A 27,992-nucleotide genomic window follows, 5' to 3' on the forward strand; every position below is an offset into this window, starting at 1 on the left:
GGTTTCGGCCTGATCCCACAAGCCACTCCCCTCGGGAGGGCGCCAGACACAGGGCTCATGGCAGCTGGTGAGTGCTGATGCAGAGGTGCGAGCCTCTCCAGATCAGGACTGATTGAGCAGCAGGTAGGAGCTGCAGGTGGCGTTGGACTGTGGGTTTTGGCCCGATCCCAATAGGGCACCCAGAGGGACCCCACCCATACACAAATTCGTGCACCAGGCCTTTAGTCTATTAATAAACATTACATTGATAAAACAGGGGCCATTCTGAAGACATCATGGTCTCTATCCTACTATCATGCTTTACACTAAGTACTAAATGTACTTATGCTGAATGAATATTATCACCTAAAGTTGAAGTACTTAGAACACTAAAGCATCAGAAAAGCTTTTATTTAAATGTGTACTTGTTTCCCTAGATTTCCATTTTTCCATTGCAAAAGATAAAACTCAGAACAGTTAAAAGATTTATTCATGTTTTCCACAATCCAATCATTACAATATCCATGTCAAATCACCCTGCTTCAAAGTCTTGCTTCTTTTTCAGTTGGCATGTATCAATAAAATGATTCTTTAGCATTATTAAAACTTCAAGATGAATAATATTATCAACACTTTATTCAAAATCAGCTGAAATTAGAGTCTAAACATAGCTGAAGTATATTTATTTATATCTTTTTAAATTGATTTTAGAGTGAGAGGGAGGGAGGGTAGGAGTGAGTGAGAGAAACATTGATTTGCTATTCTACTTATCCATGCATTGATTGGTTGCTTCTTGTATGTGCCCCTGACCAAGTATTGAAACCACAATCTTGGTGTATCAGAATGACACTCTAACCAGCTGAACTACCTGGCCAGGCAATGAATTATATATAAAGCATAAAGATAATTATATTAGCACCGTGGAAAATCCTCAGATGATTAAACAATAAAAATATCACCCTCAATAACTTACTCATTATAAAATAGCTGAATTCTAAACCCTTTAGTGCAGTGAATTACCACTAGATGTCCCTTGAGGGGTCTTTTCAAGTAAAATGTTGAACAGCAAGTCATAAATTCTTGTATCTATCAATATAATAGAGGAATATGCAAATTAGCCCAGATGCCATAGTGTCACGACCAGACAGCAGGAACCTGAGGCTGCATGGTGCCTGGCTGGGGCTAGGAACTTCAGGCCACATCCCCCATCCCACAGGGCTTGACAGGGGACCTCAGGCTGTGCCCCCCCAGTGGGGCTTGATGGGGGACCTCAGGCTGTGCCCCCTGTCCCAGCGTGGGGCCGGGACACCTCAGGCCGCTCCTTCCACCCTGGCAGAGCTTGACTGGGGACCTCAGGCCATGCCCCCACCCCAGCGTCAGGCTGGGTACCTCAGGCCATGCCCCCCGCCTGGCAGGGCTTGACAGGGGACCTCAGGCCATGCCCCCGCCCCACAGGGCTTGATGGGGGACCTCAGGCTGCACCCACCACCCAGCAGGGATTGACAGGGGACCTCAGGCCACACCCCCTGCCCTGGTGCTGGGCCGGGGGACCTGAGGCTGCACCCCCCCACACTCAGAGGGACTTGACAGAGGTGGGGCCGGCCAGGTCTGGGTCTCACCCAATGCGGGTGGGGCCAGCCGGGTCTGGGTCTCCTATGTTTTTGAAGCACATGAGGGTGGTGGGCAGGGACTTGACTCTAGGTCCCAGGGCATGCCCCAGACTCTGACAGGAGGGAGATTTTCATATACATTTTACTAATTTTTTTTTTCATCTCTGACACTTCTACTATAGAGAAAGGGCAAATAGCAATATTAAAATATTTCCTCTAATTAATTCCCTTTTAATGTGCACCAATTTCGTGCACCAGGCCACTAGTTTTATAGATAAAATCCTACCCGCTCAAGTTCTTGGTTCCTCACACTTTGTAGAATGTCTTGACAATAGTTGTAGTATTCATCAGCAAGAAAGGCCATCTAGGAAGGAGATGGAAAATTATTTCATTTTGCAGGCTACTTTAAGAATTAACTTCTCTTCAAAGACCTTTCTGAGGTCCTTGGAGGCAGTTGCACTTCTGATCTGACAGAAGCTGAGTGCTTCCTTATTGGCCTAAAATTAATATAGCTTCAATTTTGATGTCTGTACCAACCTTTATAAAGGTCACCGACCATTGACATCTTTCTCCCTAAACCTCAATTTTTCCCCTCCATATTCCCTAGTCCCAGGTTCTAGAAAACCCACATATCTGTTCCCTTCTTAGTCATGGGAGGCCCTCACTCTAGCCCTTTGCACTCGCTTGCTTTTTTCTCGATTCCTTTATTGTAATGCTAACCGTGTCGAGTCACACTCGACATCCGAGTGCAAAAGGTTAAAAGATGACAGAGTGGTCTCAGGTGCAGCCTTTTTATAGGGCAAGAGAGGAAGACCTAAATATTCTGATCACCACCAAGTACAGGAGGAAATGTTGGTCCTCATGGGTCTGGGAGAAGGCAAATATTACTACATCTGGTACAACAATATTAACAGGCAAATAAGACATGCACTGCCTGAGGTATCAAAGGTGTAAAAAGTTAGTCTCCCCACGGCATGCAAGTACTTCCTTGCCAGTTCTTGCTCCCAGAATGGAAATCTCCTGAATTCAAAGGTGATCCAATTGGGTCTGTTATTAGTGAATGGTTTTCACACTAGAATACCATTTACACACTGTATTATTTCTTTAAAATAAAATGCATTTTCTCGCATATAAGCCATATAATAATCACATCGCTTCTATGTAATCTTTTATCCATACCTCTCCACACATTACTGACCCCAGCAACTTTACCCCTCATTTCATTTCAAAAGATACTAACCTTACTTTATAATTCTATGAATTATGGTCATCAAGAAAGAGTTAGAACTTAATATATTACCCAAATGTATCACTCATGTGGACATGTATTACAAGTGCTATATAGTAATGTACAATAAAAATATTATCTATGCATAATTTAATGCCACAAATACATTTTTACAACCCTTGTCCACCTAATTGTTTCTCCTTGAGTCACCATATATGTATTATAAAAATGGCTAGTTGTATCAGAAATCTTGGGCCCTAAATAACAAGGAAAAGGAGGGTTGTGGACTTTTCTTTAGAAGAGCAATTTACAGAAAGGTAAACTTTCTATCAAGTAGAAAAAAAGGTAACCATTAATGATCAAAGCCAATATTTCTTGAGTGTGGTCCTGAAACCAATTAGAAGCCCTGGGAGACTTTGGCTGAGGCCAGAAATCTGTCATTGTAACTAGATTTCCCAGTGAGCCACATGTACACTCAAGTTGAGAATATCAGCTCTAGGCAGACTGTTCTTTTTCCAACTCTGCATAAATCTCTACATTGGAACATGGAAAATGCATCATAGTTTCACCTGGTCAGAAGAACTTATCTGAAAATACAGTATTGTAGTAATTTAAGAAATTATTACAAGGATAATATAAGAGTAAGCTATTACAAAATAAAATAATAAAAGTAAATTTATGTGTTTCTGAAGTCAATTCCCTCAGTCCTTTTCCTGTGAAAATAACTGATATTGCAGGAAAAATATGTTTAAATCATGAGCTGAAAGCTATTCTTCACAATATAAACAATCAGAAATCTAAAAAGGTATGGTACAGAACTCAATTTTGAATTCTGCAGGAGAAGGCATTCAGGAAAGAACCAGAGGGATTCTCATTCTGGAGGTCATTCAGCATAAAAACAAAGAAAAAAGTGAGAAATTCTATTTAGATTTCATAGGTATATTAAATGCAATTTGGGATTTTCAACAGATCCAAGAAATATTATTAGAATTAGTCATTCACTTATTCCACCAGCCTTCAGTGCACACATACCATGTGGCAACCCTTAGAGATACAATGGGGGAGCCTTACCTCCTGTCATGGCCCATTCCTCTCGGCACCATCTGCCTCCCCTGAGTTACTCCATTGATTCTCCTCAATGTCTTTATTCTTCCGGCATCCTTGAAGACACTACTTACAGAATTATCACTCCCAAAGTAAATGCATCCTGTCACTCACCTTCTGAAGATGCCTCACTGGTTTCTTACAGTCTCTTGGGCGAAATCCAAATTCCTCAGCCTGGCATTGACAAGCCGTCCACCATCTGGACCTCACCCAGAGTCTCCTGCTCCCCAACATTCTCACCTCTGGCTCCTCACTGCCCACATACATCTCAGCACAAATGCAAGTTATACCCTCAAGATAACTGTCTCCTAAAGAAGGATCCTTGTGACCCTTCCAGAACCAGCTCTAGGGCAGTGTGGCAAGCAGAATAGGCCCCAAAAGATGTCTATATCCTAATCCCTGGAACCCTACCTGGCAAAAGGGAATTTGTAATTGTGATTAAGGCAAGGACCTTGAGATAGGGAGCTTATCCTGGATCATCCAGATGACTCCTAATATAAGCAAAAGGGTCCTTAAAAGCAAATAACCTTTCCCAGGTGCAGAGAATCATAGAGAGGGCAGCATGGAGGACTCAGCCTGCCTTTGCTGGCTTTCAAGACTTAAGAAGAGCCACAAGCCAAGGAGTAGGACAGCCTCTAGAAGCTGGAAAAGTCAAGAAATGGGTCCTCTCCTAAGTCCCCCAGAATGAACACAGCCCTGTGAACCTTGATCTTAGCTTAAACAAGAGGAGAAACTGTGTTGGACTGGTGACCTGTAGAACTGCAAGGTAATAAATTTGTGTTGTTTTAAGCCACCAAATTTGTGCTAATTTATTTTAGCAACAATAGGAAATGAACACAGGCTACCTTTTACAGGAGAGTTCACCACAATCTTTTTTCCTCCCTCCCACTTTGGAGTTCCCACCCCACTGATGGCTTGCACTGCCTATTGAACACAGTTGTTTCATGTCTATCTCAGCTCTCCAACTATAAATCTGTGTGGGCTGTGTGCAGTCTTTTGTTGAGCCTTGATTGCTAATGGCGTATCTGGGAGGAATTGACCTCCAGGCCAACTGGCTGTGAGGACCAGCTGCGACTATAGTGGGAGAGCTGCTATGCAGGAGACACCCCTATGGAGGAGGACTTACTTCAGTAGGGCTTTGGTGCTCACTGAGTCTTCCCCTAGAGTGTCATTTGTGGATGCATAGAGTTGTAATCCAATATGGTCTGAAGCTGTTCACTGGGTGCACTAGCTCTAGGGCCTCCCAGGAGGTACAAAGTCAGCCACTAACTGGGGCCACCTGGCAGAAGCTACAGAGAGATCTGTAAATAGTTGATACTTCTATTGGGCTAGGAAGCGCCAAGGTCAGGCCCAGCTGTGAAGCAAGGCAGGCTGGTGCTAGTGCTGGATCTTGGGCCTTTTATTGATTGGTTTGGGGCATGCTGTCACCAGCTGCAGCTTGTTTGAGAGATTTTAGCAAACTATGAAGCCCGAGCCAGGACATGCCATTCATATGTAAAAGCAGCTGCCAACAGCTTGGGTGGGGCTGCAAATTGGATGGGGCAAGATCTCAGGAAATTACCAGGGTGGAGTGAACAGTGTGGGCCACTCTGATGGAAACTCAGATATGGCTGCCAGTCAGCTCTACAGTGGAGGTGGTCCCAGTACAGGAACAATGACCCCCGGAGCACCCCTGTCTGGGACAAAGCTGCCCCTGAATTTCTGCCCCAATTCCATAAGAGTACATCTCCTCCTCAAATGTCCATGGATTCCCCCAAAGCCACTGCCCAGCACTGGAGCTCAGAGGAAGCAAGACTGTGTAAGTTCATGTGTGGGCTCTTTAAGAGGAACATCTGGGACTCCAGCAGTCTCTGCATCACTCAGCCACAATCCTTGCTGGTTTTGACAGCCCAAAATTGTGGGGACTTCTCAGCTCTGGAACCCTGAGCTGAGGGTCTGGTGTGAGGCTGGGACTCTCTGCTTCTCATGGGAGGCCTTGGAGATATCCTTCCCGATTAAAAACAACAATGCATGTGGGTGCTAGACCAGCCTGTTCAGTGACTCCTTCCCTTCTACCAGTCTCAATGTGCTTTCTTCTTTACTTCTTTAGTTGTAGAATTCCATTCAGCCAGGTTTCAGGCAGTTCTTAATGCTGGTTGTTCTGTATTATAGTTGTAATTTTTATTTGCTTCTGGGAGGCAGTGAGTACAGGCGTTTACCTATGCCGCCATCTTGGTTCTTCTTTGGTTTTTTTTATATTCCAAATCACTGATTTGATTTGAATCTGCTTTTGATTCCCTATAAATTATTCTTCATTTCTGTTAGTTATCCTTCTTTTCTGACTGGTTCTTTTTTATGGTTTCTATGTTCTTTTTCATGCTGTTGAAGTTCTCACTAAGTTCTTTGAACATCCTTATAACTATTCTTGTGAACTCTATCTCGTAGTTTGCTTGCCTCCATTTCATTTAGTTCTTTTTCTGAAGATTTCTCCTGTTCTTTCCTTTGAAACTAGTTTCTTTGTCTCTGCACTTTGGCTGCTTCCCTGTGTTTATTTCTTCCCTGTGTAGGTAAAGCTGCTACATCTCCCTGACTTCTTGTGTAACTGGTGTCCTGTAGGGCCCAGTGCTACAGCCTCCCCAGTCACGGGAGCTGGGCACTGAAGGTGTGCTCCTGTGTGCACTGTATGCACTGTCTTATTGTAGTTGATTGCTGTTGGTGTCACTGAAAGGGATTGACTCTCAGGCCAATTGGCTGTGAGGACTGGCTGAGACTATAGCAGAGGAGCTTCCATGTAGAAGTCAATGCAGTCTCAATGTGGCTTCTTCTTTAAATCCCAAGTTGTAGAACTTCCATTCAGCTAGATTTCAGGTGGTTCTGAATGGTGTTTGTTTTATAAATTAGTTGTAATTTTGATATGGCTGTGGGAGAATTTGAGTACCACATTTACCTATGCTGCCATCTTGACCAGAAGTATCCAACACTGTATTCTATTCAAATATAGAGGGCATAGTTTTTTTTTGTGTGTGTGTGTGTTTTGTTTTCTTTCACATCTCAATCAGCCTTCAAGAGTGCTAGTCACAGAATGTGTTTTCCAAAGGTTGTCCATTCAATGACAGTTGTCAACAGGAGAGCATCAGAGGGCTATCGTGTTGTTTTGGACAACTCAAGTAAAATTCTACTCGTGATGTCATAGCTATTAATAGCTCTGGTGTCCCAATTTAAAGAGCTATCATTGTAATATAGAAACACTTCAATACAGATTTATCATTCACAAAATTACCACCTTTTTAATTATAGTGAAAGAAACATATTAAACAGCTGATGGGCAGCCACACAGTATGGCCCTTGAAGACAGGACCTCATCTGTCCCCATATAATGTGTGCCACACAGTGGACACTCAACAATCCGGTCGAATTGCTGAGTGGTTAGGACTACACATAAGAACATTACACACGGGAAAATAGTTGTATCTAATTAAGATATTACTGAATATTTCTGGATCTATTATAGTAAATTCAGCACTCACTGTTCCGTCTTGTTGGATAATGCTGCCATAATTAGTAGATTTTTCAAAGGCAATGACGTCTCCACTGTGACAGAACAGATAACAGAGTAATAATTTTAGTAAGACACTTATTTCTGAGCATAGGAATAAAGTTTCTTTTGCAGTGAGGTAATTTGTATGGGGAATAACTTTTATTTCAAAACCATTCTTGAAGTTTATATCCAAAACTGGTGATTATCTCCTGATTGCAGTTATAAAAAAAATAATCCATTTCTATAACTGGGACAACTACATATTAATATTAAAGATTTATTCACTACAGAAGGAGGATAATATGTCATTATGGGCAGAGCTTGCTCCTGTGAGAAAAGAAAAATTATTACAGACATGAAGTCTTATTCTTTCTGACATGGTGTTTAAAATAATCAATTCGGAAACAATGATATCCTCTGAATTGATGGATATAGCAGAATGCCTTCACAGAACAAGGAAAATGAGACTGTAAGTTCCATTTCACCATGCCTCTTGGATTCATATATTATACTGGAGACATGTATATGTCATGGAGAACAAACTCAGTTTTACCCATGTGGTGTGGTACATTTTCCCTTTAATAGTGGGCATTTGAGAAACTGGGAACACAGGAACCCCAACTTTTCACAGGGAATGTGCATTCTTCAGATGCCAGAAGATAGTTTCCTCACTATCTTCAGAGCTGTGGCAGCTCTGTCCACTCCACAACATTTCCTCCCATTTGATTGTTCCGACTTTACCTAAACACACAAAGAGAAGAGGAAGCCACCAGACTAACACTACTTTTGGAAGCAATGTCTTCAAGGTAGAGATGGCCTGGGAGGGGTGTGGGAATCAGAGAGGAGGTGAAAGGAAACAGCTTTTATCTCACATATAAAAGTCCTACATACCCTCCCAGTCTCTCCAAAGCCCCAGGAGCTCTCTCCTGAAGATTTGTGTTAGCTCATTCTCCAACTCAACACATGGAAAACTGGGCTGAATACTTGACACCCATCTGGTCAATGTTGCCATGTAACACTCTATTTAAAATAGGGCAGATAGATTCAGGTTCTGGAAGCAAATCCACTAAAAAGTCACTCCCTTTTTATCACTTAATAAGAGTTGTTATCACAACAGGAATTGATCTTTGGACTGCTCAATGGCAAGAAAGTTTCAGGACATTGTTCAAACTGGAAGGAATATATATTTGGGGTGGGGTGGGGGTTGATTGCCCAACACCTATGAATTTGAAAATCTGTATATAACTTAAGCTGGCCCTTTGAATACATGACTTTCCAAACCACCAGTTGGCTCTTAAACAACTGGGCTTGAATTGCTCAGGTCAATTGAACTGTTTAAATTTAATTGAGTGGGTCAATTGAACTGAGCAGGTCAATTGAAAAATCTACATATAAATGAATCCACACAGTTGAAACCCATGTATCTTGAATCAACTATATATCTACACATAGGATGATGCAAGGAGAGCCAAAGGTTAAGAATTTAAAATGTTTTAGAATTCTACTTGTCGTGTCTCAATGGTATCTTCTTGGGTAAGTATGGACAATGGTGGAGTTTCTCTAGGTAAAATTTATAAACAGCCCATTGCCACACAGATTCTAGGACATTATATCAACAAGAACAGCAAACAATAAAACAATTAATAAACTCTGGAATGAAAGAAGACAGAAGAAAATGTCAGAAATGTAAGTTCACTGAATAAAGGGCAGTCATCAACCTTTAAGAGACGTCTTAAAAATCACTTGAGATTTTCTTCAACTAAATTGGAGGTAGGGCAGTTTCTCTATCATTCCACATGTCAACATGTTATACCTAATATGTTTTCTTTGGAAAATGAATATATTCTATTGCGTCCATCCACCCACCCATCCATCTAACTGTCCATCCAACTGTCCATTTCTTATTCATTCATCAAATGGTTATTGCATGCCTACTCTATGGTAGGCATTGTTCTAGGGCCTAGAATCTAGGCCCTAGTGGATATAGCTGTGGCAGATAAGGTCTGTTCTCACAGAAGTTATAGCCTAAGAGGAGGAAAGATGTTACACAAATAATTTCAAAGAGATTGAGGGAAGGTTTTGACAGATGAAATATAGGTTTTGGGGCAACACATGTTCAGGGACCATCCTATTCTCTTGTTAGTTCGACAGTTTACATCCCTGTAAACTAGCGGCTGGATAAGCTCAAGAGAGCTTCACTTGTTTTAATTAGTGTGCTTTGGTTGGCACATTATACAACACCATCTTTGGACAGCACTTATTAAACTCTTTCCCTAATGACAATAATCTTCATGAGACATGCCTTTGTACCCAGAAACAGGAATCTGAAAGCTAGAAGGTCTAGTTTTTTATTAAAAAAATGACATGGGAAGACCTTACCTATCACTTCCCTCTCCCTCCCAACCCTGACCCTGGTAGCTTTGGAGGCCAATCGCATGAATGATGCTATCACATATTTTGAGTTTTTAAATGAAACTCCCACGTTTCTGTCATGTGTTCAATGCAGAATGAGTGCAATTCAATAGCCATTGAAAGGAGAGTGGTGTCAACCTTTCACTGTTATAAGGAAAACTGAGAGGGCAATTAGGCCTATGTGTGGCAGACAAGGGGGCACCATCCTAATATAGTCACTGGGGAGCTATGTCATTTTTGTAGTTTCAATAATTGTTGTTTCAATGCTACATAGGGATTTTATGCATTGAAACAACTATAATGTGAAAAAGAATATTTATCAACCCCATGGAGAGTTGAGACCTGTAAAATGGTCCCCATCACTACTTGCCCCGGCCATGACATCTGGAATGCCCTAATTAAAATGAATGGATTATCACATGGGTCAACATATAGGTTTGGTGATAGCCTATTTATTTATTTTAAAAATTATCTGGTCTTACAGAACATATGCAAGCAAAGATCCATGAAGATACGCATGATTAAAAGGTGAGTGAGAGGCAATATTCGAGAATGGCTACAAAGCAGATGAGCAGAGAATCAGTGACTCAGTGCTGGAGACCAGCCTCCGGCAAGAGGGTGATCGTGAAGGGCCAAGTTAAAGGCATCAGCTCTTAGAGGTTCTGGCCAACTGGGTCGAATGAACACTTCAGGCAACAGCTGTGCTTTAATCGTGCAGGCAAGGCGTGGCTGGGTGAGAGAGTGAGGCTATGCAGACAGCGTGCCCCCTTCTGCATGCGGGGGACTACCCCCCAAGAGGAGGGTCAATGAGGGTGAGGAGGCCAAAGCAGTATTGGAGGTGACAGTTTCAGCTCTCAGGGTACCAGCCAGGATGGCCTCATGTTCTGGGGTCACTGCCTCTGTGTCATTTCCGTATGTGGTTCTGATTCAGTCCTATGGAACATTTATTCAGTTACGATAAAAAACAGTCATTACTAAAATATGGCTTTAATAAAACCACAGCAAACATCCAGAGTTGGCCTTGCTATGAACAAAGGACTTGCAGTCCAAAGAGAAGTCTTCCTCCATGGTCCTCTGAGGGCCTGAGGTGCTTTAAGGTGCCGAATCACAATGACAGAGAAAAGGCCCAGGGCAGGGGGTGAGCGACCTGAGGCAAATCAGCACAGAAGGTCCCTTGGGTTCCTTGTGAGCTGTCCCCTCAGCATCTGCACAGAGCCCAAGCCAGGCAGGCACAGGATGTTAAGATTCAACTACTGGGAGGAAGGGAAAGGGCTCAGAGGTTCCAGAAAGGGCCAGGGGAATGGAGGGGAAGGAGGCAGAGACAGAGTAGCCCCAGGGGAGAAGGAAGGCCCAGAACAGAGCAGGCTTCCTTGTCCAGCTATCCCACTACCTTGCTATGTAGCCTTACACGCATTGCCTGGGCTTTGAGAACCCCAGTTTTCCATCACTCTAAAGCAGTGGTTCTCAACCTTCCTAATGCCACGACCCTTTAATACAGTTCCTCATGTTGTGGTGACCCCCAACCATAAAATTATTTTCGTTGCTATTTCATAACTGTAATTTTGCTCCTGTTAATGAATCGTAATGTAAATATCTGTGTTTTCCGATGGTCTTAGGTGACCCTCCTGCAGGTTGAGAACCGCTGCTGTAGAGCCTAAGACCATCGGAAAACACAGATATTTACATTACGATTCATTAACAGGAGCAAAGTTACAGTTATGAAGTAGCAACGAAAATAATGTTATGGTTGGGGGTCACCACATCATGAGGAACTGTATTAAAGGGTCGTGGCATTAGGAAGGTTGAGAACCACTGCTCTAAAGGGAGGGATGGAATTTAAGGACTCCTGAGACCCTTTCTAACTTGCAGAGCCTGTCCCCTGAGAACAGGTGGCCTTCAGTGCCCTGCAGGGCTTAAGTGATGGTTGAAAGATGCTTTCTGGGCTTTGCACAGGGCGGGCGCAGAGACCTTCCTACTGGAGTCTTGCAAATGGCCCTTCACTCTGCGCAGTGCTGACAGCCTGACAGCCACATCTCACTTTAATTAGTGTTATGATCAATTGGGCTAAAAAGATGCAGTGTAAAGAGAATTGAGAAATGATTTTATGGCACACAACTCATCTTTTCACCCAATAAAATCTTTTTTATTTTATTTTTTTATTGATTTCAGAGAGGAATGCTGAGGGAGAAGAGCTAGAAACATCAATGATGAGAGAGAATAATTGATCGGCTGCCTCCTGCACACCCCATGCTGGGGATCAAGCTTGCAACCCGGGCATGTGTCCTGACCGGGAATCCAACCCTGACCTTCTGGTTCATAGTTTGACGCTCAACCACTGAGCCATGCCAGCCGGGCCCCATAAAATCTTTTAAATGTAGTGTTAGCTTGATATGCTTTTTGGCATTTAACTTTGTTTTAGTCTAACTACAATTTGCATTCACATTCTCAGGTTTTGACATCATTTGTCATTAATCCAGACTTTCATTTACATCATTTTGGCATTGCAATTTGCCCTCTCAAATCTAACAACAGTGAAACAACTTGAAGCAATTATAAAGGTAAGAGGATAAAAATGTAATAAAACCTAGTTCATGGACCAGGCTTGTTTAAAGTGTCAGACTGCAGGACAAAGGTGCTTCATCTTCTAATCATTAAAGAATCTCATTTTAATATTTACTCAAACCACACTAATTATTTTGGTTTTGAATAGGAGAAGATATCCTTAATTTAATGAATATTTTTATAACTGAAGTTAAAATAGTAAATATACGTATGTATTCATATAAGGACCTGTGTTGTTGTGATTGCAAAACACTGTATTTAATATCATCTTGATTTTACTAGTACTAATCACTAAAATATATTGAACACTAACTCATTGCTGTGTTTTACTTGCATTACCTTAGTTCTCACAATAACCCATTAAGTAGGTAGGTAGTAATTCGCTATTATCCTCATCTATCTATAATGATAAGAGGGTAATATGCTAAGTAGACCAGACATCCTTCGGATGAAGCCGGGGCCTGAGGGAAGCTCGGGTTTTGGGTACCTGCCAGTGGCCGGAGGGAAGCCCGGGTCCTGGGTGCCAGAGGGAAGCTGGGGGAAGGAAGGCCTACTCTTGCACGAATTTTGTGCATTGGGCCTCTAGTATATATAAAAGGCTAAGTGACCATCCAACCATCCGGTACATATAACACACACGGACCACCAGGGGGCAGACACTCAACACAGGAGCTGCTGAGCTGTGGTGACTTGGCAGCAGCGGTTCTCAAGTGACGCACCCCAGATCAGAGAGGCAGGAGCCTGATTCCTCATGGGGCTGCACGATTCCACCTTCAGTTGTGGGTTATGTTGTTGCTGGGGCACTGTTGGCCCTGAATCTGGTTTACTGCACACTTGTGTTTGCGTTCCACACCCTGTACAACAGCAATTTTGCAGAGTGCCCTCTTGCACTCTGGGACCCCTATCCTAATATATAAAAACCCCGAGTCCGTAACGACTGACCAAAGGCTTGACCTAACACCAGAAGTCAGTCTTGCAGTCAGTGCTGGGTTGCCGTGGTGACCCAGCACTGACTGCCGCCGGTGTTGGCACAGTGACCCAGCACTGACTGCCAAGGGGGCTGTGGTTCAGGCCCAGAGAGAGGCCTGAAGAGAGAGGCAGGGTCTGATCCGCAGCCTCTGTGGCAGCTGTTGATCAGCCATTGCCTCTATCTTTCTCTCTAGGCTTCACCAGCAGCCGCGCCTGTTTCTCTCCAGGCCTCCACAGGGGCTGCGGATCAGCCCTGCCTCTCTGATCAGGCCCAGAGATAGGCCCAGAGATGCTGACTGGCATAGAAACCAACCAATCAGAACCAAATCTGGGTGAACTGGAGGAGCAAATGGCTGCCTAGGAGGCGGAGCTTTTGATGCTGATTGGCATAGAAACTGACCAATCAGAACCAAATTGGCCAGCAGGGGAGGGCAGTTGGGAGAGAGATCAGGCCGGCAGGGGAGGTCAGTTGGGGGCAACCAGGTCATCAGGAAAGGGCAGTTGGGGGCGAGATCAGGCCGCAGGGGAGGGCAGTTAGGGGTGATCAGCAGGCAGGCAGAGGCAGTTAGGGGCGATCAGGCAGGCAGAGAGGTTAGAGGCTATCAGGCAGTCAGTCAGAGGGGTTAGGGGCAATCAGGCAGGCAGGCAGGCAAGTTAGGAGCCAGCAGTCCCAGATTGGAGTTAGGAGCCAGCAGTCCCAGATCAGTTAGGAGCCAGCAGTCCCAGATTGCAAGAGGGATGTCCGACTGACGGTTTAGGCCCAATTGGACAGTCAGACATCCCCCAAGGGGTCCCCGATTGGAAAGGGTCCAAGCTGGGCACGAGTTTCATGTACCGGGCCACTAGTCTATCTATCCGCTCTAATAATAGACAAATATGCAAATTGACTACCTCCGACACACCCACAAGCCACGCCCACAAGCCACGCCCACCATCCAATCAGAGTGAGTATGCAAATTAACCCAAATCAAGATGGCTACAGCCACAGAGAGCAAGGTTTCCTAGGTAACAGAGGAAGCCAAGCTTTCCACCTGCCCTAGCCAGGCCTAAGCCTCCACTCAAGCTACAAAGTTTCAATTACAGAAGGTAAACAAATTCAAACAAATGGCGGCAGAATGAAGCTTGAGAGAGCAGGCCAGGGTTGCCGCCGGCAACAGGGGAAGCAAAGCTTTCCGCACACCCTGGCCGGGCCCACCCACTTAAGGCAACAAAGTTTCAATTGTAGAAGGAAAATAAATTCCAGATACCAGGGCCTTCGCTTGGGTTGCCAGGGGGCGTGGCTGGCCTGCAAACCACCACAGGCCCCTCACTCAGGCCGCCCCACACCCCAAGGGAGCCCCCACCTGATCCTGGACACCCTTCAGGGCAAACCAGCTGGCCCCCACCCCTGTACCAGGCCTCTATCCTATCTAATAAAAGAGTAATCTGCAGACTGATCATCACTGCAACACACAATATAGCTGCCCCCATGTGGTCAAAGATCCTGCCCCCATGTGGACACAAGATGGCCACCACAATATGGCCAGCAGGAGAGGACAGTTGGGAGGCACCCGGCCTGCAAGGGAGGGCAGTTGAGAGGCACCCAGCCTACAAGGGAGGGCAGTTGGAGGTGATCAACCCTGCAGGAGAGGGCAGTTAGGGGTGACCAGGCCGGCAGAGGAGGGAAGTTGGGGGCAAACAGGCTGGCAGCAGAGTGGTTTAGGGTGTGATCAGGCTGGCAGGCAGAAGCGGTTAGGGGCAATCAGGAAGGCAGGCAGGCAAGCAGTTGGGAGCCAGCAGTCCTGGATTGTGAGAGGGATGTCCGACTGCCCGTTTAGGCCCTAAACGGGCAGTCGGACATCCCTCAAGGGGTCCCATATTGGAGAGGGTACAAGCTGGGCTGAGGGACAACCCCCCTCCGTGCACAAATTTCGTGCACCGGGCCTCTAGTATATATATAAAAGACTAAGTGACCAGCAGTACATCCGCTGGTCACACAGGATCGGGCCTAAACGGGCAGTCGGACATCCCTCAAGGGGTCCCATATTGGAGAGGGTACAAGCTGGGCTGAGGGACAACCCCCCTCCGTGCACAAATTTCGTGCACCGGGCCTCTAGTATATATATAAAAGACTAAGTGACCAGCAGTACATCCGACGTGCACTGGCGATTTAAAAATAAATGTTGACTTGCCCATGCGCAATACATGTAAAGCTCTTGCTGGCACCAATTGCACGTGTGTGTTTCGATCTGTCATTGTGCTATACAGGGAGATATTAGAATAAATTTAATCAATTTATCAGTCATTGTCTTTAACAATGTTGTTTTTATATCATGGCTTTGTTGGTGTTCTATCATGTTGTTATTGTTTATTTATTAATCAATTTATATATTATTTTCATATACATTTTACTAATTTTCTTTCATCTCTGACACTTCTATTATAGAGAAAGGGGGAGTAGCAATATTAAAATATTTCTTCTAGTTAATTTCCTTTCAATGTGCATGACTCCGTGAACCAGACCACTAGTTTCACTATAAGGAAAGAACACCAGAATCTGTGGATCTGGAAAGCCAGTCCTGACTCCATGGCTGGATCACTAGTATCCGCTCTAATTTGTCCTGTGAAATACACGCATGTGATAAAAGGTAATGTATACAAGAAGGGCAAAGGAAGACAGTTTTGAATCTTAAAATAGAAAAAAGCAAACTTATTTTTAAATCTGGTTTGTAGGAATTGAGGATTAGTCATTTTCTGCATTATGGTGGGTGCTTTATACTGTTTAATTCTATCCTAACCCTTTCAATTTTATGAACAACTTAACTGCAAAATGACAACTACGGGGACACCTTTGGCAATGTTGAAATTCAAACTCATTCACATTCACCTTCTTGAGGCAAAACTCAGCAGCTGGGGGTCAGGGCTCACCAGCAGACCGCAAACAGCACGTGCATCGCAATGGACGTCTCTGGGCGGGCGACAGGCAAGGGAGGGATGCCTTAAACAAATGCAGTGGTCACCTGTGTTAGGGAGCTTAGGCGCGTTACCAGCTTTTTAAACCTTTCCCAAGCAAGGGAGCAGTCCAGGGGGTAATTCTCCACACATATGCTTTTTGAGCTGCTAGAAAACAACCAAGTAATGCATATTTTTTAACCTAAACAAGTTTTAACAAGCCTTGAGAACCATAGGGTGGACAGCCAAAAAGTGGGTTGCAACTTGGACATCTGACGAATACCTGAGAGTTAGGCCCCTGGGGTTCATCTGGGCCTTTGCAGGGGTCTGAGACCCAAGAAGAAGCAGGTGTCGTGGCTGCACAAACAGAAGAAAAAGCAGTTCTTTCCTAACTTCCCCCGCCGGGAACTCGGGAACTCGTTTATAGCCACTCACCCTGGGGTCGGAAAGCGCCTCTGAAGGAACCGCTGGTGCTCTCCCGACATCAGGAGGCCTGGGTGGCCACACGGCCAGCTGACACTCCCTGTGGCCTCCCTCTCCCCCCTCTCCCGCCCGGGGCGGCCGGCAGGTGAACCCTGTGCCTTTCTGTTGGCACAACCAGCCAGCTGGACTCGCAGCCCCAGATCCCCACACCCCAGGGGCCCAGGAAGCCCCCTGAGCTCATGAGCTGGCAAAAGAGCAAAGGAGCAGAAGAACAAAGCATGGAATGTTCAAGGCACAATTTTAGAAGCTTTTGAAGGCCTTTAATATGCTAAGTTGATAAAGCTGTGTGTGTGTGTGTGTGTGTGTGTGTGTGTGTGTGTGTGTGTGTGTGTATGTGTGTTGAGGGGGGTAGGAATGAAGGCAAGGGTTACTTTCCTTGTATCCTGAGAGAAAAATGAGACTGTACAATTGATATCAAAATTTACATTAGATATACTGGGGATTCATCTATTTGGAAAATGATAAACTAGTTTTCTTTGAAACATATTAACCAGGGATTTTGCCTAAAAGGTAGAGAATAAAAGTGAGCAGAACTACTCTAGATGTGACACCCCTGCCCCCCCCCCCCCGCACACACACACACGCACTCCATTTCCCCTTCTCCCCAGACAATAATAAAGCACTCTCTACTTTGGCCTCAATTCCTCAGGAAGTTTCTAGGTCAGCAGTTATACCAGGGTCCAGACCTCAATGTGGCTGCCAGCTAAGCAAGACTGGAGTCTGGGGAGGTCTGTTCCCGTGAAGCGATGTTACCTGGAGAGGGGAGCAGGGAGGCAGAATGTTCCAGATTTCATGAAGGAGCCCTTTTCATTTGGAGCACACTGCATAGAGTTCTTTTCTATTTTTTTTTTTTTTTTTACACCTCGAGCTTTACATTTGTTTTAAAAATCAAGCCTTGGTTTCTCCTTGGTTTAGGACAGGTACTGCCTCAGCACTTTTTAGTGAGATTCACCACAAGCTCCACCCCATCCCAGTGAAAGTGGAGCGGTTGACAGCAGGACTCCCAACGTCTCCATGGCCACCTATGCAGGTGTCCAGTTTAAGGAGATCATTGGTACCTTGGTCCCTGCTGCTGTTGCTGGCATGAGATGGGGTGGTGGTGTAGATGGTGTTAGAGACCTAGGCACAGAAATTCTATACTAATGGGGCAGAGGAGGGGCAATATGGGGGAGGTAAGGGAGAGGTAGGGGCTTAGCTTGAGACTAAATTTATTTTAGTTAGAATATAAGCTAGTGGATGTAAGGAAGCAAAGCCTCCAAATATCCCCCAAATTCACCTCTTTGCTACCAACCCTGGTTCCAGACCAGGTCTCTCTATGTTCTTAGTGGTGTTTCCATTTCTTTCCTTAACACAAAGTCCACAGGGGCGGGGCGGGGGGGGGAAAGACAAACAAGATGGCAGCAGAATAGGTGGAAGTTATACTCACCTCCTCCCAGGACCAAACTGGAATTACAACTAAAATATAGAACAATCAACCTGAATAACCAACTGAAGACCAGCTGAACAGAGGTCTTATAACCCAGGATTTACAGAAGAAGCCACATGGAGACAGGTAGGAAGGGCAGAGAGGCCAAATGGGCCGCCCCACCCTGTGTGCTGCGCTTGAGAATCCAGAGGGATGTCTTAACTGCAAAGGTCTGTGGGGTCTGAACCCCACACCGGGCTCCCCAGCCCAGAGCACCTGAGCTGGGAAAAGGTGCCCACATAACATCTGGCTATGAAAATCAGTGGGGTTTCTGTCTTCTAGCAGACTCCTAGAGACACAGCAAGCACACAAGAACTCGTTTGTAGCCACTCGCTTGAGCTCTGGTGGAGGGAGAAGGGAGCTGACTAAAGTCGTGTGAAAAGAGCCTGGGGTTTGTGGCTCCTGAGAGAGAGCTGAAGGGATAGTCTCTAGGATCCCTGTGCTGAGTCCCTCTCCCACCCTGCAGATGCCATCTTTCTTGTATGGAGCACAGCCTGGGCTACTGCAACAGCCCCACCCAATGGGCTCCCTGTTCCCCACTTGGGCACTCATGCCTCGTGAAGGAGTCAGCTGCCTGGGCCTGGGGTGTAGAGATCTGGGAAGACTCAGGGGGTGCCAGTTGACCGAGTTGTGTGACTTGGGGGTGGAGGCCATTCCCTCCACCTTCCCATGAGCCTGACCGGTGCCTCCCCTTCCTGGGAGATCAACTATCCCTACCCTCCAGCTCCCAGCAGCCCCACCCTCCTGACTCTTGGCAGCCCCCCTGCCAAGCTCAGGTTCTCCAGGAGCGCCAGGCAGAATTGGGGACAGAGTAAGTTGTGTGGCTGAGCCTGACTGGCACCTCCCCATCAGGGGAGACTCACCAGCCCCAGCCTCCAGATTCTCGGTGGCCTCGCCCTGCCGAGCTCAGGCTCTCTAGGAGGCCCAGCAGAATCCAGGTCAGATTGAGTGGTGTGGCCCTAGGAGAGCAGCCGTTTCCTCGCATCCCAACTGGTGCAGAGCCCTCCTTTCAAAGGGCCCCATCTCGGCCTGTTTGGGCCTGATAACCTCTGTTGGCCTCACCCTGACAATTCTCTGACACCCCCTTCTCCCACTACCACCACCACCACAAGGGTCTGCGGATACCTGGTGTGTGGCAGCTAGGCTTGGTGTATCCTGGAACTTTGGCTGAGTGGCCTCAGACCCAGCACTGTCACGGAGTTTGAACCTGTATTAGTTAGGTAAGCACCATCCACCCCCACCCGGTGACTCACTGGAACCTGCCTCTTACCACTCCAGTACTGCCAGAGGCTCTTCCAGTGACTTAGACAAACATCAGCCAGCAGGTGAAGGCTGGTCAGGGTGCCTTGGCCTGTGCTGACCTACCCCTGGGCTGTGCTGGTGGGAGCCAGCCTTGCTGCACAGTTAGGTCCTACCCAGGCACACCCAGGCCCAGCAGAGGCAGACACAAACTGTGGTTCGCTTGGTAGCTCCAAACAGGCCGGTCACAGGCAGCATTTGACATTGACTTGCACCAGAGTCTCTCGCTAGGCCCCGCAGCAGACACTCCCAGTGGTGAGCTTCAGACATCAGAGCAAGATCCAATTAGCTCCACAAGTGGCACATACAAAGGGAGATCTTAGCAGGTTCCAAACCCTGAGGAGGCAAATTCCACTTTGTGTTCAGCACTTGCACAGCAGCTAATACACTGTGGTCAGGGTTGAGCTTCACAGTCAGCCAGCCTGAGGGTTGACCCCATACACGAATGGGCCAATAGCAATCAGGACTCAGTTACAAGAGGGAAGTAACAACTGATACTGCAGAAATACAATGGATTATAAGAAAATATTATGAACATCTGTATGCCAACAAATTGGACACTATGGAAGAAATTTATTAATTCCTAGAAATATACAATCTTCCAAAACTGAATCAAGAAAAAACAGAAAATCTAAGCAGACAAATTACAACTAATAAAATTGAAGCAGTTCTTGGTGGTGTTTCCATTTCTTTCCTTAACACAAAGTCCAGAGGATGGCTTCACAGATGAATTTTACCAAACATTCAAAGGAGAAATAACAACTATCCTTCTCAAACTATTCCAAGAAATTCAAGAGGAGGGAAGATTTCCAAGCTCATTTTATGAGGCCAACATTATCCTGATTTCAAAATCAGATAAAGACACTAGAAAGAAAAAATATATAGGCCAATTATATATCCCCGATGAATATAGATGCAGAAATTATCAACAAAATATTAGCAAACTGGTCCTACCTGTTTTGACTCAGTGGTTAGAGTGTTGGCCTGCAGACTGAAGGATCACAGGTTTGATTCCGGTTAAGGGCACATACCTTAATTGCAGGCTAGATCCCTGGCCCTGGTCAGAGAAGCAACCAATCAGTGTGTCTCTCTCACATTGATGTTTCTCTCTCTCCGTCCATCTCCCCTTCACTTCCACTCTCTCTAAAAATTAATGAAAAAAAATATCCTCAGGTGAGAATTAACAATAACAACAAAAATATTAGCAAACTGAATTCAGCAATACATTAAAAATATCACATACCATGATTAAGTGGGATTTATTCCTGGGGTGCATGGTTGGTACACTACTTGGAAATCAATTAATGTGGTACACTGCATAAATAAAATGAAGGAAAAAATGATATGATCGTATCAATAGATGCAGAAAAAGCTTTTGACAAAATCCAGCACTCATTTATGATAAAAACTTTCAGAGGGAACATAATGAAGGCCATATATGACAAACCCAAGCTAACATCATACTCAATGGGAAAAAGTAAAAACATTTCCCTTAACATCAGGATCAAGATAGGGATGTCCACTTTCACCACTCTCATTCAACATAGCACTGGAAGTCCTAGCCACAGCAATCAGACAAGAAAAAGAAATAAAAGGCATCCACATTGGAAAGGAGGAAGTAAAATTGTCATTATTTGCAGATGGCATGATACTGTATATAGAGAACCCTAAGGATTCCACCAAAAAATAACTAGAACCAATAAATAATTTCAGTAAAGTAGCAGGATACAAAATAAATATCCCAAAATCATTTGCATTTTTATGCACCAATAATGAACCATCAGAAAGGGAAACTAAAAAACAATCCTATTTACTATTGCATTAAAAAAACACTCCTAAGAATAAATTTAACCAAGGATGTAAAAGACCTGTGCTCAGAAAATTATAAGATACTAAAAAAAAGAAACAAGAAGATACAAATAAGTAGAACCATATACCATGCTCATGGATAAAATGAATTAACATTGTTAAAACGTCCATACTACACAAAGCAATCTATAGATTCAACACAATTCCTGTCAAAATACCAGTGGCATATTTCACAAACTAGAACACATAATCCAAAAATTTATATGAAACCAAAAAGACCCCAAATGTCCAAAGCAATCTTGAGAAAGAAGAACAAATTTGGAGGAATCATGCTACCTGATATCAAAGTATACTACAAGGCCATAGTAATCAAAACAGCCTGGTACTGGCATAAAAACAGACATATAGAGTATGAAACAGAATAGAGAGCCCAGAAATAAACCTACATCTATATGGCCAATTAACATCTGATAAAGGAGTCAAGAACATACAATGTGGTAAGACAGTCTATTCAATCAGTGGTGTTGGGAAAATTGAACAGATACATGCAAAAAATATAAAAAGAAAATAAAACACCTTCTTATACCATGAAGAAGAATAAATTTAAAATGGATTATAGACTTAAATGTAAGACTTGATACCATAAAAGTCCTAGAAGAAAAGATAGGCAGTAAAATCTCACACATTTCTTATTGCAATATTTTTTCTAATATATCTCCTTGGGCAATGGAAACAAAAGTCGAAATAAACAAATGGGACTACATTAACCTAAAACGTTTTTGTGCAGCAAAGAAAACCATCAGCAAAATGAAAAAAACAACCTTGAATGAGAGAACATATTCACCAATGATATATCTGATAAGGGGTTACTATGCAAAATTTATAAAGAACTCCTGCAACTCAACACTAAAGAACAAACAATTCAATTTAAAAATGGGCAAAGGACCTGAACACACACTTCTCCAAGGAGGACATACAGATGGCCAATAGATATAGGAAAAGATCTTCAACGTCACTAATCATCAGAGACGCAAATTAAAACTACAATGAAATGCTACTTCACACCTGCCAGAATGGCTATCATCAATAAATCATGGGAGGTTGTAGAGAAAAGGAGGGAACCCTTGTGCACTGCTGTTGGAACGGAGACTGGTGCAGCCCCTGTGGAAAGCACCAATAGATGAGTGGATAGAAAAGTGGTGCAACATTTACACAATGGGATACTACTCGCCCATAAAAAAAGAACAAAATCTAACATTTTGCAACAGCATGGATGCACCTAGAGGGTATTATTCTAAATGAAATAAATCATTTAGAGAAAGACAAATATCACATGATTTCACTTATGTGGAATGTAAAGAACAATATAAAAAAAGAAACAAAACCAACTTATAGATACAGAGAACAGACTAATGGTTGCCAGAGGGAAGGGGGCTGGGGGACTTGTTGAAACAGGTGAAGGGATTGAGAAGTACAGATTGGTAGTTACAAAATAGTCATGGGGATGTAAAGTACAACACAGGGGATGCAGTTAACAACATTGTAATAACTATGTATGGTGCCAGCTGGGTCCAGAACTAGCATTAAGAACACTTTTGAAGTATATGATTGTCTAACCACTGTGCGGTACACCTGAAACTAATACAAAATGTCAAATGTAAACTGTAATTTCAAAGAAACAAAAGGACAAACAAGATGTCCTTGAACAGCTGAGCACAGCTCGGTGACTGGGGCTGCTGTTGGCAAGCGTGTATAGTCCACTTCAGGATGCCCCTAACAAGGCACACTATTAAAAACAAAAAACCACACCACCAACCACAGAAAGCTCTGATTCCTATTCTTCCCTTAGGCAAGTATCAGTAGAAACACTTTTTTGTAAATTAGGCCTCCATTGCTGCATAGGCAGAGAAATTCCTCCTTCCCTGGGCCTTTCAACTTCGGGAAACCACGGGAAGACTCATCTGTGCTTTGCGAGGGGCTCCCCTCTGGGTGTTTGACACTGGAGAGATGTGTTCTTAGGCAATGGTGAGAATGTTCCCTCAGCAGACACAGCTGCCCACAGTCGGGCCGGGGCGTGGGGCAGTGGGCCCTCTTGGCACTGAGGAGCTTGGCTGGGTCAGGGCAGTGTGGACAATGCATGCGTTTCCAAAGAAAGAACAATGTGCTGCCATTTCCATTTCGGACAGTTAAGAGTGGAGGACAGTGCTCAGAACTAAAGGAGAGAACTCTGACTGTGAGCAAAGGGAATGAGTCTGAGCAGAAGGAACAAGGCTCTGGAGACGCAGCCCTGAGTCACGGTGGGGAGGTGGGGAGGTGGGGAGTGGGGAGGTGGGGAGGTGGGGAGGTGGGGAGGTGGGGAGGTGGGGAGTGGGGAGGTGGGGAGTTGGGGAGGTAAGGAGGTGGGGAGGTGGGGAGGTGGGGAGTGGGGAGGTGGGGAGGTGGGGAGGTGGGGAGGTAAGGAGGTGGGGATTGGGGAGGTGGGGAGGTGGGGAGGTAAGGAGGTGGGGAGGTGGGGAGGTGGGGAGTGGGGAGGTAAGAAGGTGGGGAGGTGGGGAGGTGGGGAGGTGGGGAGGTGGGGAGGTGGGGAGGTGGGGAGGTAAGGAGGTGGGGAGGTGGGGAGGTGGGGAGGTGGGGAGGTGGGGAGGTGGGGAGGTGGGGAGTGGGGAGGTGGGGAGGTGGGGAGGTGGGGAGGTGGGGAGGTGGGGAGGTAAGGAGGTGGGGAGGTGGGGAGGTGGGGAGTGGGGAGGTGGGGAGGTGGGGAGGTGGGGAGGTGGGGAGGTGGGGAGGTAAGGAGGTGGGGAGGTGGGGAGGTGGGGAGGTGGGGAGGTGGGGAGGTGGGGAGGTAAGGAGGTGGGGAGGTGGGGAGGTGGGGAGGTGGGGAGGTAAGGAGGTGGGGAGGTGGGGAGGTGGGGAGGTGGGGAGGTGGGGAGGTGGGGAGGTGGGGAGGTAAGGAGGTGGGGAGGTGGGGAGGTGGGGAGGTGGGGAGGTGGGGAGGTGAGGAGGTGGGGAGGTAAGGAGGTGGGGAGTTGGGGAGGTGGGGAGTGGGGAGGTGGGGAGTAGGGAGGTGGGGAGGTAAGGAGGTGGGGAGGTGGGGAGGTGGGGAGGTGGGGAGGTGGGGAGGTGGGGAGGTGGGGAGGTGAGGAGGTGGGGAGGTGAGGAGGTGGGGAGGTAAGGAGGTGGGGAGGTGGGGAGGTGGGGAGGTGGGGAGGTGGGGAGGTGGGGAGGTGGGGAGGTGAGGAGGTGGGGAGGTGAGGAGGTGGGGAGGTAAGGAGGTGGGGAGGTAAGGAGGTGGGGAGTTGGGGAGGTGGGGAGTGGGGAGGTGGGGAGTAGGGAGGTGGGGAGGTAAGGAGGTGGGGAGGTGGGGAGGTGGGGAGGTGGGGAGGTGGGGAGGTGGGGAGGTGGGGAGGTGAGGAGGTGGGGAGGTGAGGAGGTGGGGAGGTAAGGAGGTGGGGAGGTAAGGAGGTGGGGAGTTGGGGAGGTGGGGAGTGGGGAGGTGGGGAGTAGGGAGGTGGGGAGGTAAGGAGGTGGGGAGGTGGGGAGGTGGGGAGGTGGGGAGGTGGGGAGGTGGGGAGGTGAGGAGGTGGGGAGGTGAGGAGGTGGGGAGGTAAGGAGGTGGGGAGGTAAGGAGGTGGGGAGTTGGGGAGGTGGGGAGTGGGGAGGTGGGGAGTAGGGAGGTGGGGAGGTAAGGAGGTGGGGAGGTGGGGAGGTGGGGAGGTGGGGAGGTGGGGAGGTGGGGAGGTGAGGAGGTGGGGAGGTGAGGAGGTGGGGAGGTGAGGAGGTGGGGAGGTAAGGAGGTGGGGAGGTAAGGAGGTGGGGAGGTAAGGAGGTGGGGAGTGGGGAGGTGGGGAGTAGGGAGGTGGGGAGGTAAGGAGGTGGGGAGGTGGGGAGGTGGGGAGGTGGGGAGGTGGGGAGGTGGGGAGGTGGGGAGGTGGGGAGGTGGGGAGGTGAGGAGGTGGGGAGGTAAGGAGGTGGGGAGGTAAGGAGGTGGGGAGTTGGGGAGGTGGGGAGTGGGGAGGTGGGGAGTAGGGAGGTGGGGAGGTAAGAAGGTGGGGAGGTGGGGAGGTGGGGAGTGGGGAGGTGGGGAGGTGGGGAGGTGGGAAGGTGGGGAGGTGGGTCACGGGACCTGTCACTGTGGTTTTCCTAGATTAGCCTTGTTGTATTTTGTTCTAATTTTTATTTACATGCAGTTGTAAGAAATAATTCAGAGAGCTCCCTTTTACATACTCTGCCCAATTTCCCCCAATGGTAACATTGTTGCAGCTCTATAGTACAATATCACAACCTGGATATTGACATGACACAATTCACTGATCTTACTCAAATTGCCCAAGTGTTACTTAAACTCACCTGTGTGTGTGTGTGTGTGTGTGTGTGTGTGTGTGTGTGTGTGTGTTTAGTTCTATATAATTTTATCATCTACTAGAGTCCCAGTGCACGAATTCGTGCACGGGTGGGGTCCAGCCAGCTCACCTTGATAGGGGCCCGATCAGGGCCGGGCCGGCTGGGGGAAGGGGCCATGAGTGATTGGCTGGCAGGCCCTGCCCCCAATTGGGGTTGGGGGGCTGACTGGGGGCGGGGCCAGCTATGGGGAGGGGCTGTGGATGGTGGGCCAGTTGGCCCTGCCCCCGAATGGGGTAAGGGCTGCCAATCAGGGGGCCAGCAGCCTGGGGGAGAGGCCATGAGTGGTTGGTTGGCTGGCCCTCCCCCTGATGGGGTAGGGGGCCAATATGGGGTGGAGCCAGGCAGGGGGAGGGGTTGCAGGAATTTGGTGGGCCAGTCCCACCCCCTATTGGGGGGGTGACCATAGGGGGCCTGCGGGGAGTGGCTGTGGGCCGATCAGGGTGGTAGTGACCCACTGGGGGTGTGTCCAGCCGAGGGGAGGGGCTGCAGGAGGTTGGCCAGCCAGCCCCGCCCCTTTTTGGGGTGGGGGTGCGATTAGGGGTGGGACAGCCGGGGGGATAGGCTGCAGGCCTATTATGATGGGGCAGGCTGATCGGGGATGGGGCTGGCCCAGGGGAAGGGAGGGGGCATTTGGCCATAGGCCTGCTCTTGATCAGGGTGGGATAGTCTTATCAGGGGCAGGCAGGCAGGGGAGAGGGGCCACGAGATTGGCCAGCCAGCCCCACCCCCTGATTGGGCCAGTTCACTGGCCACAGTTGGCATCATAGCAACTGGTCTTTAAGGTCATTATGGCCATTACAGTCACTGGCTTTTTATATATAGAGATAGAGATTTGTATATCCCCCAGCACAGACAAGATACAGAACATTTCATTATCACAAGGATCCCTCCTTGTTGTCCCTCTATAACCACCCCCATCCCTTGCTCCCCTCTCAAAATCCCTGGCAACCACTAGCCTGTCATCCATTTAAAAATTTTGTCATTTCAAAATGTTTTATAAGTGGAATCATTCAGCATGAAACCTTGTGAGATAAAACTTTTTTAAAAATATATTTTTATTGGTTTCAGAGAGGAAGGGAGAGGGAGAGAGAGATAGAAACATCAATGATGAGAGAGAATCATTGATTGGCTGCCTCCTGTATGCTCACACTATGCATCGAGCCCACAATCTGGGCATATGCCCTCACCAGGAATTGAACTGTGACCTCCTGGTTCATAGGTCAACACTCAACCACTGAGCCATTCTGGCTGGGCTAGAACTGTTTTCACTCAATTTAATTCCTTGGAGATTCATCCAAGCTGTTGAACAAATAGTGTGTTCCTCTTTAATGCTGTGTAGTAGCCATGGCATGTATGTACAACAGTTTGTTTAACCTTTCACCCAATGAATCAGGGCTGACTCCACTTTGTGGCTCTTACAAAGAAAGCTGGAAGAACATGTGTGAACAGGTTTTTGTATGGACATACGGTCATTTCTCTGGGATAAATGTCCAAGAGTGCAGCTGCTGATTTGGATGGCAATGTATGTTTGGTTTTGTAAGAAGCTGCTAAACTATCTTCCAGAGCGGTTGGACCATTTTGTATTCCCACCAGCAATGGGTAAGTGATCCAGTTTCTTGGTGACTTTTTTATTTAGTCCCAGTCTGATAGGTGTGTAGTTGTATCTCATTGTGGTGTTAATTTCATCTCCATAATGATGAATGATTCGTAACATCATTTCATGAGCTTATTTGTCATCTGTGTATTCTCTTCAGTGAGGTTATGTTTTGTCTTTTGCCTATTTTTTAATTGGATTTTTTTTACTGTTGAGTTTTGAGAGTTCTTCATATATTCTAGATACTAGTTTTTTTGTCAGATATGTGGCTTGCAAACACTTTCTCCCAATCTGTAGCCTCTCTTTCACAGAACACAAGTTTTAATTTTGATGAGGTCTGTGGACAAAAGGGGCCACATGCTAACCTGACTAACTCAGGGGAGGCCTGCATGGCGGTCTTGCAAACTCAAGAGACCTAAAGTGACCCCAAAGGATGGTCTGAAATTAAACCATCCTTTAAATTTAGTTAAAGAGCAGTTATGGTGGGGAGTCATGTCCTAGGCCAGTATCTTCCTTGACAAAGATCAGCTTCGATCTTTATTGAGCTTATTGCCTTGCTGCATCTAGATTACATACCCGTGGAAGGTCAGGGCAACTTGTAACTTCCCTTTTTCAGGACCCCTCAGGGC

General features: G+C 46.4%; 1 protein-coding gene across 1 annotated transcript in view; it reads right to left on the reverse strand.

Moving 5' to 3' along the window:
- The window catches only part of RFX8 (regulatory factor X8), a gene marked incomplete at its 3' end in the record, with an annotated part of 92,956 nt that overhangs the window by 28,035 nt on the left and 36,929 nt on the right, over positions 1–27,992 (reverse strand). The window contains 4 exon segments of the mRNA XM_079792243.1: positions 1,876–1,953; positions 2,561–2,619; positions 2,622–2,661; positions 7,428–7,499. Of these exon segments, the coding sequence (XP_079648369.1) occupies positions 1,876–1,953; positions 2,561–2,619; positions 2,622–2,661; positions 7,428–7,499 (249 nt within the window).

This window comes from Cnephaeus nilssonii, assembly GCF_951640355.1.
Source record: "Cnephaeus nilssonii genome assembly, chromosome: 15".
In the NCBI taxonomy this organism is placed as follows: Eukaryota; Metazoa; Chordata; class Mammalia; order Chiroptera; family Vespertilionidae; genus Cnephaeus; species Cnephaeus nilssonii.